Below are 14,834 nucleotides of genomic sequence, written 5' to 3'. Positions count from 1 at the left end.
CAAAGGTGGCTTGGGGTGAAGTGAAATGGGCAGCTCTGCAATATTTCAGGCAAGACTTAATAAAATCCTAAATGAAGGAGTTACAGGGTCTGCTTGTCTGCAGGAGGCGGGAAAAGGGGGCAGGGAGGAGAATAAGATGATCTGCAGAGCAGGACTGGAGCCACCAATAGAGATGACTGGAGATGGCCTGGCAAACTGTAGCCCACTGGCCACATTTACCAAGGGATATGTTTGTGGATGGCACTTGAGCTAAGGGTGGTTTTTATATTTTTTAGATAATTCTGTTTTTGATGTATAAGTACCTACGTAATCACCTCAGTTTTGCCTGTTGACTTGTGAAGCTTTAAATAATTACTGTCTGGCCCTTAAAGAAAATATTTGTTGACCTTTTGACATGGGGGACAGGCAGGTAAGTGAAATTACTATTTCCACTCATATTCCCATTCAGCCATTGTTTATGGAGTCCTTACTCTGTGACCGTCAGTATTCTAGGCATGATACGTGTGTTTTCTTAATTCCGTGCAGGAGTGGGTATGATAGCCAAGTAGTTGTGAGCATGCTCCAGAAGCAGCTGGGCTTGTGTTCCTGCCAGCTTTACTCACCGCCTCATCTTCTCTCAGCTTCAGTTCCTCGGGTATAATGCGGAACAGATATCTTTTATGGTATTAGTACCTAACATTTTTAAGCATTATTTATTGGCTATTCCATTCATTTCCTAGCTGCTGTAACAAGTTAGCACAGACTATCTGATTTAAAACCACAGAAATGTATTCTCTTACGGTTCTAGAGACGGAAATGAAAGTTTTGGCAGGGCTGTGCTCCCTCCGGAGGCTCTAGGATGCACCCCTTCCTTACCTCTTTGAGCGTCTGCTGTTTGCTGACCATCCTTGGGGTTCCTGTCTGCCTCCATCTCTCTCCATGGTCACATGGCATTGTCACTGTGGATCTGACTCTCTCTTCTCCTTTTTCAGGGTCACCAGTCAGATTGGATTTAGGACCCAGATTTAGGGTTCTTTATATTGTAGTAACCAGCATATCTACTAGAAAATTGAGTTTTGCTCTACAGGCAGTCAGCAGCCACTAAAGATTTTAAAGTAAAGAGTGATATCTTTATCTTATTTAAAATAGCTAACATGTTTTGAGGATTTTCTTGGTGCTTCATGTTTTATATTCATTATATCCTTTTAAACTTCACAGGAACTTTTGGGGGAAATACTCTAATTTTTCTACTCTGCAGACAGGAGTTGAGCCACAGAAATTTAAACCTCCTGGTAGTTTAAATGAGGCATCATGGGTGTGTGGCCTGGCTCCCTGGGGCAGGCCTTTTGGAATTCGTCCTACTGAATGTGCACAGAGATGAGGCTGTTAGAGTGGTGCAGGCCAAGGTGCCTTCAGGAGGGAGCTGGTGAACTTGAGACCCCTGCTAGGTAGCATAGCAGGACTTGGTGAAATGCTGGCTATTTGAAGGAGTCTAAGGTTAAAGGAAAGACAAGAAATGCAGCTGAAGGCCTTTTATTGGAAGGTAAAAACTTAGATTTTTTTTTTTGTGCTAGGAAGATAGAGGCCTAGGCTAAAATATGAACAGAAGCTGCTAAGCAGAGAAACCCCTCCACATGGACCAGGAAGAGTATGTAGTGGCATCTGCTCTTGACAGGATCCACCCAGTAGCACCCAGAATTCCCGAACCAAGGCCTTCCAGGAGCCTTGGTCCTGTGCTTTGTATTGACCTGTTACTAATTACATGTGCTGTGGTCACATGACATTTTAACTAAATACCGATAGATGTCAGCATGCGTTACCTCCAGGTTTTCATGTTTTAAGACTTATGTTTAGAGTATATTTTAAAACTTGATATATTTCTAGGTACTGTGTTCTGTCTTTAGTTATTTTTATGATCTCATTCAAGGAAGTCCAGATGTGGCCGGAGTAAAGACTCATAGCCACTGGACACCTGGTCCCTGCCAGTACAGGGAAAGGGAAAACCATGGGTGAGCGGTCTTAAGTCTAAACCAACTGGGTTAGGAGTCATCCCTAAGTCTCGGTGATCATCGGGCAGTGTGAGGTGCCAGCCATTGGTGCACAGCAGGCAGCACCAAGATGAGAGTGCTTTAGTTGCCCCCGGCTGGTACCACCATCATTTGTGGTCTGCTGCAAGGATTAGCCTTTCATTCACAAAGTAGACATTATTTAAAAAAGCCCTTGGAAGAATTAATATATTCTTTGGAAATATTCATCTGACTCCAGTGTTAACCATAGTGTTCTGAGAGGCTCCTAGAAGGCCCTTGCTCAGGGCCTGTGGGTCAAGGCTCCCCTGGAGCTTTTGTCAAAAACTCACTGTGCCACTTCACACTCTTCCTGACCCAGTGTGGAGGAGCTTCTCTGTTTCACAGCTTCTATTTGGTTTTATTTTCGTCTGGACTTCCCTTTATCTTCCTAGAACAAAATAAATGAAGGTTTTTGCCTTTAAGTAAAAGTAGTTTTCGAAGTTTTCTTTTTGATATAACTACATTGTTGAATGTGAAGGATCTCCTAAACCCATAGTACTAGCAGCTTGCATGCATCTCTAATGCTACTTTAGTAAGATTCCATGTGTATAAAATATTTAAGAAACTGTTCCTATTCTCAGAATTTAAAGTCTTCATATGTGGTTAGCCACAGGCAAATCAACATTTTCACCATTTTACCCAAGCACTGTTTAATTTGAGGAGGGTGCCAAGGATTAAACCTAGGGTCTTGTACATCCTAGGCACAAGCTCTGTCACTGAGCTGTACCCCCAGCTGCTTATTTAATATTTACTATAAGTTGAAACATAATAATCTTTATATATAAAAATAACAATTTCCAGCCAGGAATAGCTTCTTTTACCAGAAAAAGCCATAAGAGATCTAATCGTGTGATTTCAGTCTTCATTTTTAAAAGAAGGTGAACCATGTGAATATGCATGCATAGTGAGTAACATGTTTTAGGTCATTTACACTAAAGTCAGTGTTTTCATTTATACTCAGTGTCATCCTGCCCTTAGACTTTAGGCGATGAATGAAGCTCTAAGAGCTACTTATTTAGGAGCTACTTATTTAGGATCTACTAAGGCTCACTTCCCTACCTCCTTTTTTTTTTTTTGGTACCAGTAATTGAACCCAACTCAGTGTTAATCACTGAGCCACATCCCCAGTCATTTTTATTTTTTATTTTGAAACAGGGTCACGCTCAGTTACTACTTAGGGTCTCCCCTCGCTAAGTTGCTGAGACTAGCTTTGAACTTGTGATCCTCCTGTCTCAGCCTCTAGAGCTGCTGGTAGCAAGATTTTTACTTAGTACAAACTACTTATATCTTAAACCAAACCAAGCTTAAAAGCCTGAATTCTGTAAATGATTAAAATTTTTCATTAACAACACCCAGGGTTAATTTTTCTGCAATTTATACTACTTGTCCCTCTTCCCTCCATTTTAAAATGGCTCTTGGGTCTCGGGGTATAACTCAGTGGTAAAGCACTTGCGTAGCATATATAAGGCCCTGAATTTAATCCCTAACACTGCCAAAAAAAAAAAAAAAAAAGGAAATAAAATGACTAAATTATTTGTTGTTTATTACATTTGTAAATTGAAGGTGAAGTTTAAATTAAGTTATCTTTGAATTTGATAGTTCTTGGCTTTAGGGACTTTGAGTCCCTTTGAAAATTGCTTTTGCTGGCTGAAGCTTAGTATTAGTATTTGTACCCTGATTCAGAGCTTATTAGCATCATCCATACTTGGAGCCCACTTGGAATGATTTGATTCAAGAATAGAATTTCAAGAGCCTAGAGGTGATTTGTGGGTCACTCGTCCCTGAGATGTAGACTTACAAGGTGGGGTGTGCACTGTGTGTTGAGGCTGATCTGTGGGGTTTGAGATGGCCTTGAATGAAGTAGCCCCAGCAGGCCAGATTCAAGAGAACTGCCTGAGTAGAGCAGGTCAGGTTCACACGTGGCCGGCCGCCTTTTACATCGTTATTTAATTTCCCTAAACTCTATTCCCTACCCCTGAAAATGGGGCTGATGAGCGCTTTCCTTTTGGTGTTGAAGAAGAGAAAAATGAGACACTTGACATACAGGACTCAGGTTTTCAGAGAGCTATTGTGTGACTACTTCTTGGCACATGGCCACCCATCTCTGTGTGGATGTCAACCTGCCTTTTTTTTTTTTTTTAAGATGTTTTACTCAAGACTATCACAAATTAAATAATGGAACAAAAAGAGGAAAAAGTAATCAACAAGTGAGGAAGGAAGGAAAGGGGAAAGGAAGAAGTTAGGGATCTCCTGTGGGTGTGGATACCAGTGATGAGCCCTAAAGAATAAAATAGGTCCCATTGACCAAATTAGCATTTCCTTCAACATTTTCCATGTTCATAGGAATGAAGAAAAACAGGCTGAGTCCAGGGGGAGCAGCTTTCACTCAGCCGTCCCTGTGCCCTTCAGCCTGTCTCTTGTTCTGTCCCTCACACCTTGGCTTCATTTGTAGGGGAAGGTCACTGGAAGACTGAAAATCCTACTTAATGTTTTCGGCACATTCAAAATTTAAAAATTAAATAAGGTGCTTTCTTTCTTTCTTTCAAGGAAAAAAATCAGCCTTTGGATCCCTGTTGCTTAGTGACTGGGCCTTTTGTGTAAGTGGTTTTAGGAGGGACAAAACATACTGAGAAGAAATTTGGGTGAGAAAAGGAACCCAAAGTTGAGGTGCACAAGGGGACTGTGAGGTTGAGTGTTTGGAGCAGAGGAGCTCTGGGGCATGAAGGAGGGAAACTGGAAGGGACCAGGCAACTTCTTAAAGGGAGTGTGGGGCTGGCCTTGGTTAAAATTCCTGAGGCAGAACAGTGTTTGAGGATTTTTCCCCTGTTTTGCTAGGTCAGAAGCTGCCAGGAAGGTTGTTCCTTTCTGCAAATCAGAAGCAGAGGAACATGGAACAGTACTGTTTAGTGATGTGCAGATGGATTTGTTAGTGTGCTTGTTGATTTAGTTAAACTTGCAGTGGGTTTTTAATATGTGCTAAGGGGCTCAATGACACCAGAGCTAGCCTACTCTCATTTTAGAAGAAAGACAGCAACATTGCAGTGCTTCTTGAACTTTAGCTTTTACTGATGAAAATAGTGTAATGACATGCTGTGTAAATATTGTAATACTTTTGCAAATGGTGCTGGGTTCCTTGATCATAATTAATTTATAATATGAGGGTTGTTATTGGTTTTAGTTTGAGACCTTTAAGATAACGAACACTGTTAAATCATTAAATTATTTTTTTTACATTCTTTGAAACATGAGTAATATAATCTTTCTAAAATTTAGATACATGTTGTGTTACAAAGAAAGACAGTTATTTTTTGCTTTGCTCTTTGATCCTGAGCATATTTTAAAACTATGCAAGGTGGTTCACACTGCTGAGATATAAAGGAAAAAGGTAAGAGATGGTTGGAAGTGTATCTGGGACCATAGATTTCTGTGGAGCTGGATTTCATAATAGGGAAGTGGGACTAAGTGCCTTTCTTTGAGCCTGGTCAATTTCAATAAGTATGAAAATGAACCCTTGCATGAACAGAGGCTGCATCAGTCCTGGAAGTTTTGTTTGTAACAGGTCCTATAGCAAGATAAAAACATTAGTTTTCCTTTTCACTCTCAAAATGTGGAAAAGAAGGGTCCTTTGCAGCAGTGTGGCAGGGTTACTCTCCTTCTCAAGTCTCATTCACACTTCCTCTCAGGTGTGATCGCTGGCTGAGCAGATGATCTCTTAAAGGTGATATCCTGGGGCTGGGTTGGCTCAGTGGTAGAGTGCTTGCCTAGTATGGGTGAGGCACTGGGTTCAGCACCACATAAAAACAAATAAATAAAATAAAGGTTAAATTCTTAAAAAAAAAAAAAAAAAAAAAAAAAGTGACACCCTGTGAGGAATGGACAGTGGAAAGAGTGGGACTGACAGGCGGGTAGGAATGGTGGCTTCTTTGCCAGGAACTGGTGGTGGAACTTTGGACAGTTGACTTGGCCTCTTGTTTTTAAGATTGAGAGAATTATGCCAAAAAATCCTTCTGAGGCCCTTTTAGCTGAAACCAGTCAATCTACCACCAGCTTTGCTGGTTCCACCTGTGACTCAGTTATGACTGGCCTTTCCTGGGCCCAGAGCGGTCCGAAGGACCTCGGGGCTCCTGTTCCTCCTTTAGGAATGAGGCCTTAAGGTTATTCCTGAGTGAACTTTTTGGCCTGTGAAGAAATCCTAATAATTCGCCAGACTAATTTAATGATTAAATTGAATGCTCAACTGAACTCTCCCTCTCCACACATGAACTGTGTGAGGGGCATTTTTTTTTTGTCCCTTTTGCCGAGCTCCCTGGGGAAGGGACAGTTGAATGTGCTGGAGGCCAGCAGCCTGCAGTATTTCTGTCTGTCCAGGATGTTGTGAAGTACATTGCTTCACTTCCAGAAACTTTCGTTATACTTTCTCCTGTACTCTGTGTACATTTCAAGAATTTAATTCCAGTCGTGTAACTTGAGGAGACGGTACTACTTCATGTGTTACCTTGTGAATAGTACTTTCTTCTGAACCAGGAATGTTCCTGTATTTTTTTAAAAGTACATATTCACACTGCTTGGTTTTGTCAGTCCTTTCTGCTTAATAATAAAATCTTCACATGCCCGTGTTGTTCCAGATGTAGCCAAGGAATGTCTGTTAGCCCAGGATATCGCACAACTGTGTACTATATGCTGTTATAACATATTTTTCCTCTGATCACCCCATTTAGTATTTTTATTGGTGCTTTATATTTATACATAATAGCGGATTCATTATGCCGTATTCCTATATGCACATAACATAATTTGCTCAATCTCCTTCCTCAGTACCTTCCTTTTCCCTCCTATCCGCCCTCTCCCTGATCCACCAGCTCCCCCTTCTATCATTATTATCATTATTTTAATTAGTGCATTTTTGTGACATCTTTGGGATTCATTGTGGTATATTTGTCCATGGACATAGCATAATTTGGTAGATTTTGTTCTCCAGGACTTCCCCATTTCTTCCCCTTCTCCCTCCCTCTTGATCCCCTTCCTCTACTCTGTCTGCCTTCTATTTTGTAAGATTACCCACACACACCTTCTTATTCCTTTTTTTTTTTGTTTTTTTCTCTCTGGCTTTTGTGTGTGAGAAAACATTCAGTCCTTGGCTGTCTGAGTCTAGTTTATTTCACTTAGCATAATGTTCTCCAATTCCACCCATTTACCAGCAGATGACATAATTTTATTCTTCTTTACAGCTGAGTAAAACTTCATTGTGTATTTATACCATATTTTCTTTATCCATTCATCTGTTGATGGGCACTTGGGCAGGTTCCATCACTTGGCTATTGTGAGTTGTGTTGCTGTAAACCTTGGTATGCGTGTATCACTGTAGTACACTGATTTTAATTCTTTGGCATAAATGTGGAGGAATGAGATAGCTAGGTTATGTGATAGTTCCATTCCTAATCTTTTTTTTTTTTTTTTTTAAAGTGGGCAGACTTTTTTTTTTTTTTTTTTTTTTTTTAGTTAGCTTTTAATTTTTTACAGACTGCATTTTTCATTGTACACAAATGGGGTACATCATTTCATTTCTATGATTGTACATGATGTAGATTCATACCATTCGTGTAATCGTACATGTACATAGGGTAATGATGTCTGTCTTGTTCAACCATTTTTCATACCCCCCTCCCTCTCATTTCCTCCTTCATATTATAAAGTTCCCCATTATTCTCTCATTCCCCACCCCCCAACACCCATTATATATCATTCTCCACTTATCAGGGAAAACATTTGGCCTTTGCAAATAAGTGGATGGAATTGGACAATATCATGCTAAGTGAAATAAGCCAAGCCCATTCCTAATCTCTTGAAGGATCTCCATACTGATTTCCAAAGTGGTTGTACTCATTTACAGTATAACCAATAATATATGAGTATACCTTTTCCCCTATATATCCTCACCAGCATTTATTATTTGTATTCTTGATTACTATTCTAACTGGAGTGATTGCCATTCTAACTGGAGATTAAATTGTTCCCCTAACCATGAGCTTTATGTGATTTTTTAAAATTTTTATTATTTTAACAGAACTGCTTTTGACCTTAGGCTTCATTGTATCATTTCTTCCCCTATTCTTTCCTTTCCCTTTTTGGTTTTGAAAGCAGTGTAATGATAATAATGTTTGGTGGTGGGGCTGGCAGGGGGCCGGTTCCTCTTAACATTAGCCACTTAAGAAATGGAGCTTTTGAAATCTTTGCCTGTTTTTTGTTATTGATACCATAATAAAAATGTGTGGTCCCTTTCCTCAGATTCTGGGCAACATTTTTAGCTTTTATTTTACCCTCCTCTTGGGTTTGGTAAAAAAAATGCAGTACAGCTGAGAAAATGCCTCAAAGATGCTGTAATGTCTGTTACAGCTGGTTGGATTGTACCTCTGCAGTTGTTTCTTAAGTCACTACAAATTATTTGAATTTAAAAAACTATCCTAGAAGTAGCAAGCCTATAATGATCTAACTCTGCCCTAATAGTTTTCTACTCCAGCCTCCCACTCCTTAAATTCTAGAGCTGACTGAAAACTTTGCAAGTTCTGCCTTTCTTGTATTTGAAATTTTAATCTGAAAGATGTGAAAGCATAGAAAAGTGTATGATATACTCAGCTTGAGAATTGTCAGAACAACTGTGAAAACACAGGTATATATAACAAAACCCAAAATTCTCTAGGAATAGTATTGCACTTCTCCCTGATGCTTGAAATATCACCTCTACTAGAAAAGCGTTTCCACTTTGCTTGGGTGTGAACTCAGAACCTGGAAGCTCAGTGGATGATAGAGGTGGAGCTGCGGGAAGCTGCCCGGGAATCCTCCAGAGCAGTTCTGTGTGTCACCCCAAATGTTTGAGCACCCTTGCCATTTGTCTGTATGTGTGGGTTGGCTATTTAAAAGTTGCCACAGTAGTTTCTATTAATTCTCAGTCAGCAAACTAGTAAATTAGCTTCCATAACAATTAGCTTGTGTTTTTCTTAGAAAGAACAGCCCTTACTGCTTTGTTAGAATGTTTAGGAAAAATTATTGGGAGGCTGTGAAATGATTTTTTTTTAAAATGACTCTCCTGTGAAAAGAAGTATTTTTGAAAACTTTGCAGATTATTTTATAAAAGATGAACTTCATTTGGTTTAGAATGTTGAAGACCTTTGGGGTTTTTGGTCCTATTTGAATGTTTGTAGCCAGTTGTTCTTTTCTCATAGAGGGAGCCAGGCTTCTGTCTCTTGCTCAAGTTGTATTCTAGAATGCTTGTGGTTTTCATTTTAGTTTAGTTTTTTTAGTATATTTCTGGCAGTTTGTTTTATAGTTAATTATCTTCCTTTCTTTTGAGGGTGGATCTAGGAAAGGATCAGTTCAACCTATTTCAGTTAAAAGGAGTTTATTTTTTCTTCTTTAAAAAATTAGTTCTAAATCATGGGTACAATTTTGTGGAGACATAATTGACCTTGATTATATGCAGCTTTCTGTATTCTACAAGTTCATACGTTTATAGTATGCTATTTAATACCTTCATATACTCTGTTACATAGGCCCTTAATTGTTCAGTCATGTTTGCCTAGTCACCTCAGAAAATAATTTGAGCCCCTTAAGCAGAAACAACACCTCTTTTTGTACACTCACGTTCCCCCTTGTCTCACTGCTCCTGCAGTTCTGACGCATCATGCTTGTGGACTGGAATTTCTGAAAATGGGTCAAACTGAAATTTGAAATGGAATTGACTTTTGAGCACTTACTCTTCCAAATGGTTTGTCTGTCCTTCCTAATTTGCAAAATAATTTTTTGCTGGATGTTCAGTTGTACCAAAACAGAGACAAAGCCCAAACCCCTAAAGGAGTTATGTATAATAATTTTGGTGGTAGTTCAGAATTTATGTCATCCTCCAATAGGATCTAAGTAGATAGAGGAGAGGGGAGGGAGGGTAAGAGGGAGGAGAGAAATAAAAGCGAAAAAGAAGAAAAGGAAAAGGGAAGGAACTCCCCTCCCCAGTCTAAGTTGGGGTTTAGATTTTCAAAATAAGTATGTGCTTGTTCGGTATTTCGCTGGTGGCACCCAACTGAGTTGCTCCAAGGGTAAGGAAAGCATATATCTTAGACATGTTAAAGGAACTTTACAGGTGCAATTAGTGAATTGAATTAGGTTAAGTACGCATTCCAGAGGGAAATTTTCAAATTTAAATATTTTATGCACTCACAATGTTTTCTGTATTACATGTTAAAACAAAAACTGGGGCCATTTTAAGGAAGGTGAGAAAGGAGACAGGATGAACCCAGGCGCCAGGGTAAGTGGGAGGCTGTGAAAAGGAGAGGAAGCAGGTGACTCCCGGGTACACTGCTTATCATTCCCCGCACCCCACTCCCACCTAGACTCCCCTTCCTTGCTTTCTTGCCTCTTCAGTCATGAGTTTCTTTTCTGCATATTTGTAGTGTTTGTTGTGAAGTCAGTTATGCTTTCAGATCCCATGTTGGCCTCTTACTAGGTTTCCTGGGTGACATTCAGGCTCAAAATGCTGAGTAACTGCCTCAATTTCCTTATACAAATAGGAGTACTGTGTATCTGTTGCAAGCTGCAGTGAGGGCTAGAGACAGTCTGGAAAGTGCCTAGCATGTATTTAAGATTATTTTGATCAGCTGCTGCTTATTGCATATGTTCCTATTCCCAATGTCTCTTTGCCATCTTCAGCACAAGGCATGGTATGTAGTTGTCTCTCTGAGTATTTTCTGTTGTGACACAGTTCACATGTTATCTTGGGGAAAGCCACATCCAACTCCCATGTGTCCCATGTGGAATTACATCATTGTGGTCCTGTTCCACTTTGTGTCCACGTAGTAAGCCTTTGCTGAGTTCTTTCCATGTGGCTCCTTTGTGAGATTTGGAGGATGGGAACTAGTTATACATTTTTGATTCTCCCTGTCCCATCACTATGTGGTATTCATGTCAGGCCTTCTGAAAATGTTCCTCAAATTAATTAAAAAACTCTTACCTCTGGGCACAACCTTTTGGGGACTTTAAAAATAGCAGCATTGAGTTATTTACCAATAGTGTTGTACTTGGAAGAAAAATGAGTCTTAACTTTTTCCTTGGCTTCTTTAGTATACACTCATAGAAAGCTTAGAAGTTTTTAAATAACAGAAGATCCTTGGGCCTAAGAGATTCTAATATTCATATCCAAGGGTTTAGAAAAGGTATGCCGATGTGATATGTTGTGGAAACCTCAGATTTGTTCATCTCTAAATTGGTGGTTATGGATACATACCAGCAATTCTATATAATGCAAATTTTATGGTGATCTAATTTGCAGTTTGACAAACTGCAACTCTGTCAACAGTCACACAACTCTGGCCAGGTTTCAGAGCTTCTTATGACCAGACTCTGGTAAAAAGCCAGAGTCAGATCACCTGAGACACTTCTCTTTTACTTTTCTCTATCTTTTAAGCCATTTTAGAACATGTGTTTTATATTCTCAGCTGACTTTAAAATCTTTTTCCCTTCCCTTGATTTCTCCTGTAACTTTCCTGGTCTTTTCAGCTTCAATTTCTGTATGTTACATTTGTACAGGTTTCACAATTTACAAAGATAATGTGTTAAAAGAATTTTTTTTCTTTTTCTTTTGGTGTGTAGAGCCTTCCTCTTTTTTTATATACAACAGGCAAATTTTAGTGCTTTATTGGTTCTGCAGCCAAAAAAGAAATGTTTAAAGCACTGTACTTTCAGGGTGGTGGCTTCTTGGTCTTTAGGGCAGTGTCTTCCTGAGGCCATGTTGACTCCGGTGGGTCCTCTGGGTCTAGTAGAGCTCACTCCTTTCCACCAGGCGAGGTGGAAGTGGTGTGTGTGGGCGGCCACGTCCTCCCAGGATGTCCTCCCTGCTCCAGGGCTTTGCTTATTTAGATATCACTTAGAATTAGAATGAAAATAAATGCACAGGTATGCACATACATACATTTATCTGTGTAAAATTTGTTGTTGGTAGTTTTTCATTTCTCAGCTCCTTAAGTATGCAAGAAAGCATTCTCTTACCTTTAAGAATTGTATATAGTTATCAGTTTATCCTGTATTATTTTGTAGGAGATTTGAGGAAATTTGCAAATAGGGTAACTTTCCTGGTAGATGTCTTCCCAGGTAGAGCTGGACATGTCTGAAGCCGACTGTCAGCTTCTTACCTCCCAAACTGAGGCTGTCTTTTCCCCCCAGGAGTGCCAGGTTCTCAGAGCACCAGGCTGGTCGTTTCTCTCTGTGCCCTTCTCACCTTTCAGCACACTGTAGTAGAAGGAGTGATGGCTGCGGGAAATCTGAACTCATCTTTTCCTCCTCCTGCCACTTAAAAATTTTAAACTCTTTTCTTGACTGAGAGAGCTTTTACATATTCTTTTTTTCGTATTTTTATTGTTGCATTATAGTTGTCCATAATGGTGGCAATTGTTGTTACATATTCATGCATGCACACAATGTAACAAGATAATGTGGCCCATATATTCCCCAGTATTTCTCCTTTCCCTTCTCTCCTCCCTCCCGCTGGTCCCTTTCCTCTACTAATCTCCCTTTGATTTTCATGAGACAGCCCCCACCCCAAAGACGCGCGCGCGCACGCTCGCACACACACACACACACACACACACACACACACACACACACACCTATCCTTTCCTTTTTCCTCTCCTAACTTCCACATTTGAGAGAAAACATGTGACCCTTGACCTTCTGAGTTTGGCTTATTTCACTTAACATTATGATCTCAAGTTTCATCCATTTTCCTGCAAATGACATAATCTCATTTTTCTTTATGACTGAATCAAACTCCATTGGCTTATATCTATCATATTTTCTTTATCCATTCATCTGTTGATGAACATCTAGGCTGGTTCCAATTTGAATATTGCAAATTGTGTTGCTATAAACATGGGTATGCATGTATTGCTATAGTATGATGACTTTAATTCTTTAGCATAAATACCAAAGAGTAGTATACATGGGTCATATGGTAATTCCATTTCTAATCTTTGGAGGAACCTTCGTACTGATTTTCATAGGGAAATCTGAATTCTTAAACTGACTGTGTTCAGGTGCTTTGGACTTTTAACAATTACTCATTTCCAAGAACCCATGATCCTGTATTTCCTACTACTAAACATCTCCAACCTTTTGTGTCTTCACATGACTGTGCTTCCAGGGGAGGATCCACTCTTACGTGGCACCTGTCAAAGTGATCGATTCCCTTGTCCTCACCCCAGCACATCCTTGTGCTGTTACTTCTTGACATGAAGCTGTAGTATCTCTAGGCATCATTCTTGGGTCACCTTTAGGGTAGACTTAAAACTCACTAATGCCTATAGTCCCTAAAGAAAAAGTAATGAATTCTCGTTGTTCAAGTCCCTGATACTCCAGTTATGGGTCTCCGGATAAAAGAAACAGTCAGGATGAGACATGCATGCAAGATTCATCCCTTTCAATCAGCCACTTCAGCTAGGCATGGATGAACAAGATGTGGCCTTGGCAGCCCCAGTGCGAGTGGCCTTTTAACTGTACACTGGTGGCATTGCCAAGCACCTCCATGACTGTTGTATGAATTACAACACATAGCCCGAGTTGGTTTGAACACATTTCAGAGACTGGTCCTGAAGTTTGATACAATAATGCTTTAGTGAGACTTTCTGAAGAAGTGGGTTTGCATCTTCCATATAGGGTATTGTTTTAATAACATGATTCTTTTGAAATGGGTGGATATAATGGTGCCACACCTTTTAAGTAAGTGTAAACTACAGTTTCTTGGTTTGTCTTTTTAAGGACAATTCCTTGAACTTTATTATTTGTTAAGTATAGCATCTCTCAAGAACTACTGCAGGTACCTGATTAATATGGCAAATGCTAGTTTTTGATGAAGTGAAACTGTAGCAACAGTAATGTTCAGAAACATCAAATTCCTTTCTTTTAAAAAGGATTTAGTCACCACTTTAAATTCTGAATGACTTTAGGCAAGTATTTACAACCCCTAAGATTCTGTGTAACATGTAGCTGTATCTGTGTACATATATTTTGATTAACCAATTATTGTTATTTTTAATCACAGGAGCTCTTACCAAAGTAAAGGAGAGTAGGCGACATGTGGAAGAAGGGAAGATGGAGGTCCAAAAGGCTGATGGCATTCAGGATCGCTGTAACACTATTTCTTTTGCCACTTTGGCTGAAATTCACCACTTCCATCAAATTCGAGTAAGAGACTTTAAATCACAGATGCAGCATTTCTTACAACAACAAATAATATTTTTCCAAAAAGTGACCCAGAAGTTGGAAGAAGCTCTTCACAAATATGATAGTGTTTAATGACTGGACATTGGATTGTGAACTTTTTCAGTTCAAGAATAATTTCTGCAGCAGAATAAAAACTGCTATCAAAGAGCTATTGCCAACTATCAGTGGTGGTACAAGGATGGTTTTGTGTTCAACTGAAAGCCAGCTGAATATATAATTATGTAGGAAAGAAACCTTTAATATGGCTATATCATAGAAACAGTACCATACATTGTAACTAAATTATACTATGTATGCCTACACTACCATTGTAACTTTTGGAATAATGATTATACTATTTGCCTTATTGCTTTTTGAAGTATGGGTATTTTAGTGCATACTTTGTAGACCTCAAAACCCATGAAGGGTCTCAAAGAAGCCGGCTGGATAAAAGCCTGCTGTGGATGCCTTTTCACTCTCAGATTGGGATTACCTAAATTCAACCTGTTCTCTGTTTACAAACTCCAACTAGAGCAGCTATGCGACTTT

The 14,834-nt window shown here is 39.5% G+C and overlaps 1 protein-coding gene across 7 annotated transcripts in view; it reads left to right on the top strand.

Annotated features, from left to right (window-relative positions):
- The window catches only part of SNX18 (sorting nexin 18), a 100,053-nt gene that overhangs the window by 11,564 nt on the left and 73,655 nt on the right, over positions 1–14,834 (top strand). For 3 of the 7 annotated variants that reach the window (XR_013764362.1, XR_013764363.1, XM_079143482.1), the window contains exon 2: positions 14,125–14,267. The exons of 3 other annotated variants lie outside the window; for them this stretch is intronic. Coding sequence is in view for 2 of the 4 variants with exons in the window: in XM_079143482.1 (XP_078999608.1) it covers positions 14,125–14,267 (143 nt within the window). In the remaining 2 variants the exon portion in view is untranslated. Of the gene's footprint in view, positions 1–14,124; positions 14,769–14,834 lie in introns of those variants that run through there. One more of the 7 variants, XM_079143481.1, reaches the window with a different exon arrangement.

Source organism: Sciurus vulgaris (assembly GCF_902686455.1).
Source record: "Sciurus vulgaris genome assembly, chromosome: 6".
Classification (NCBI taxonomy): Eukaryota; Metazoa; Chordata; class Mammalia; order Rodentia; family Sciuridae; genus Sciurus; species Sciurus vulgaris.
Note: the sequence above shows the minus strand (reverse complement) of the source record. Positions and strands in the feature narration are given on the sequence as shown.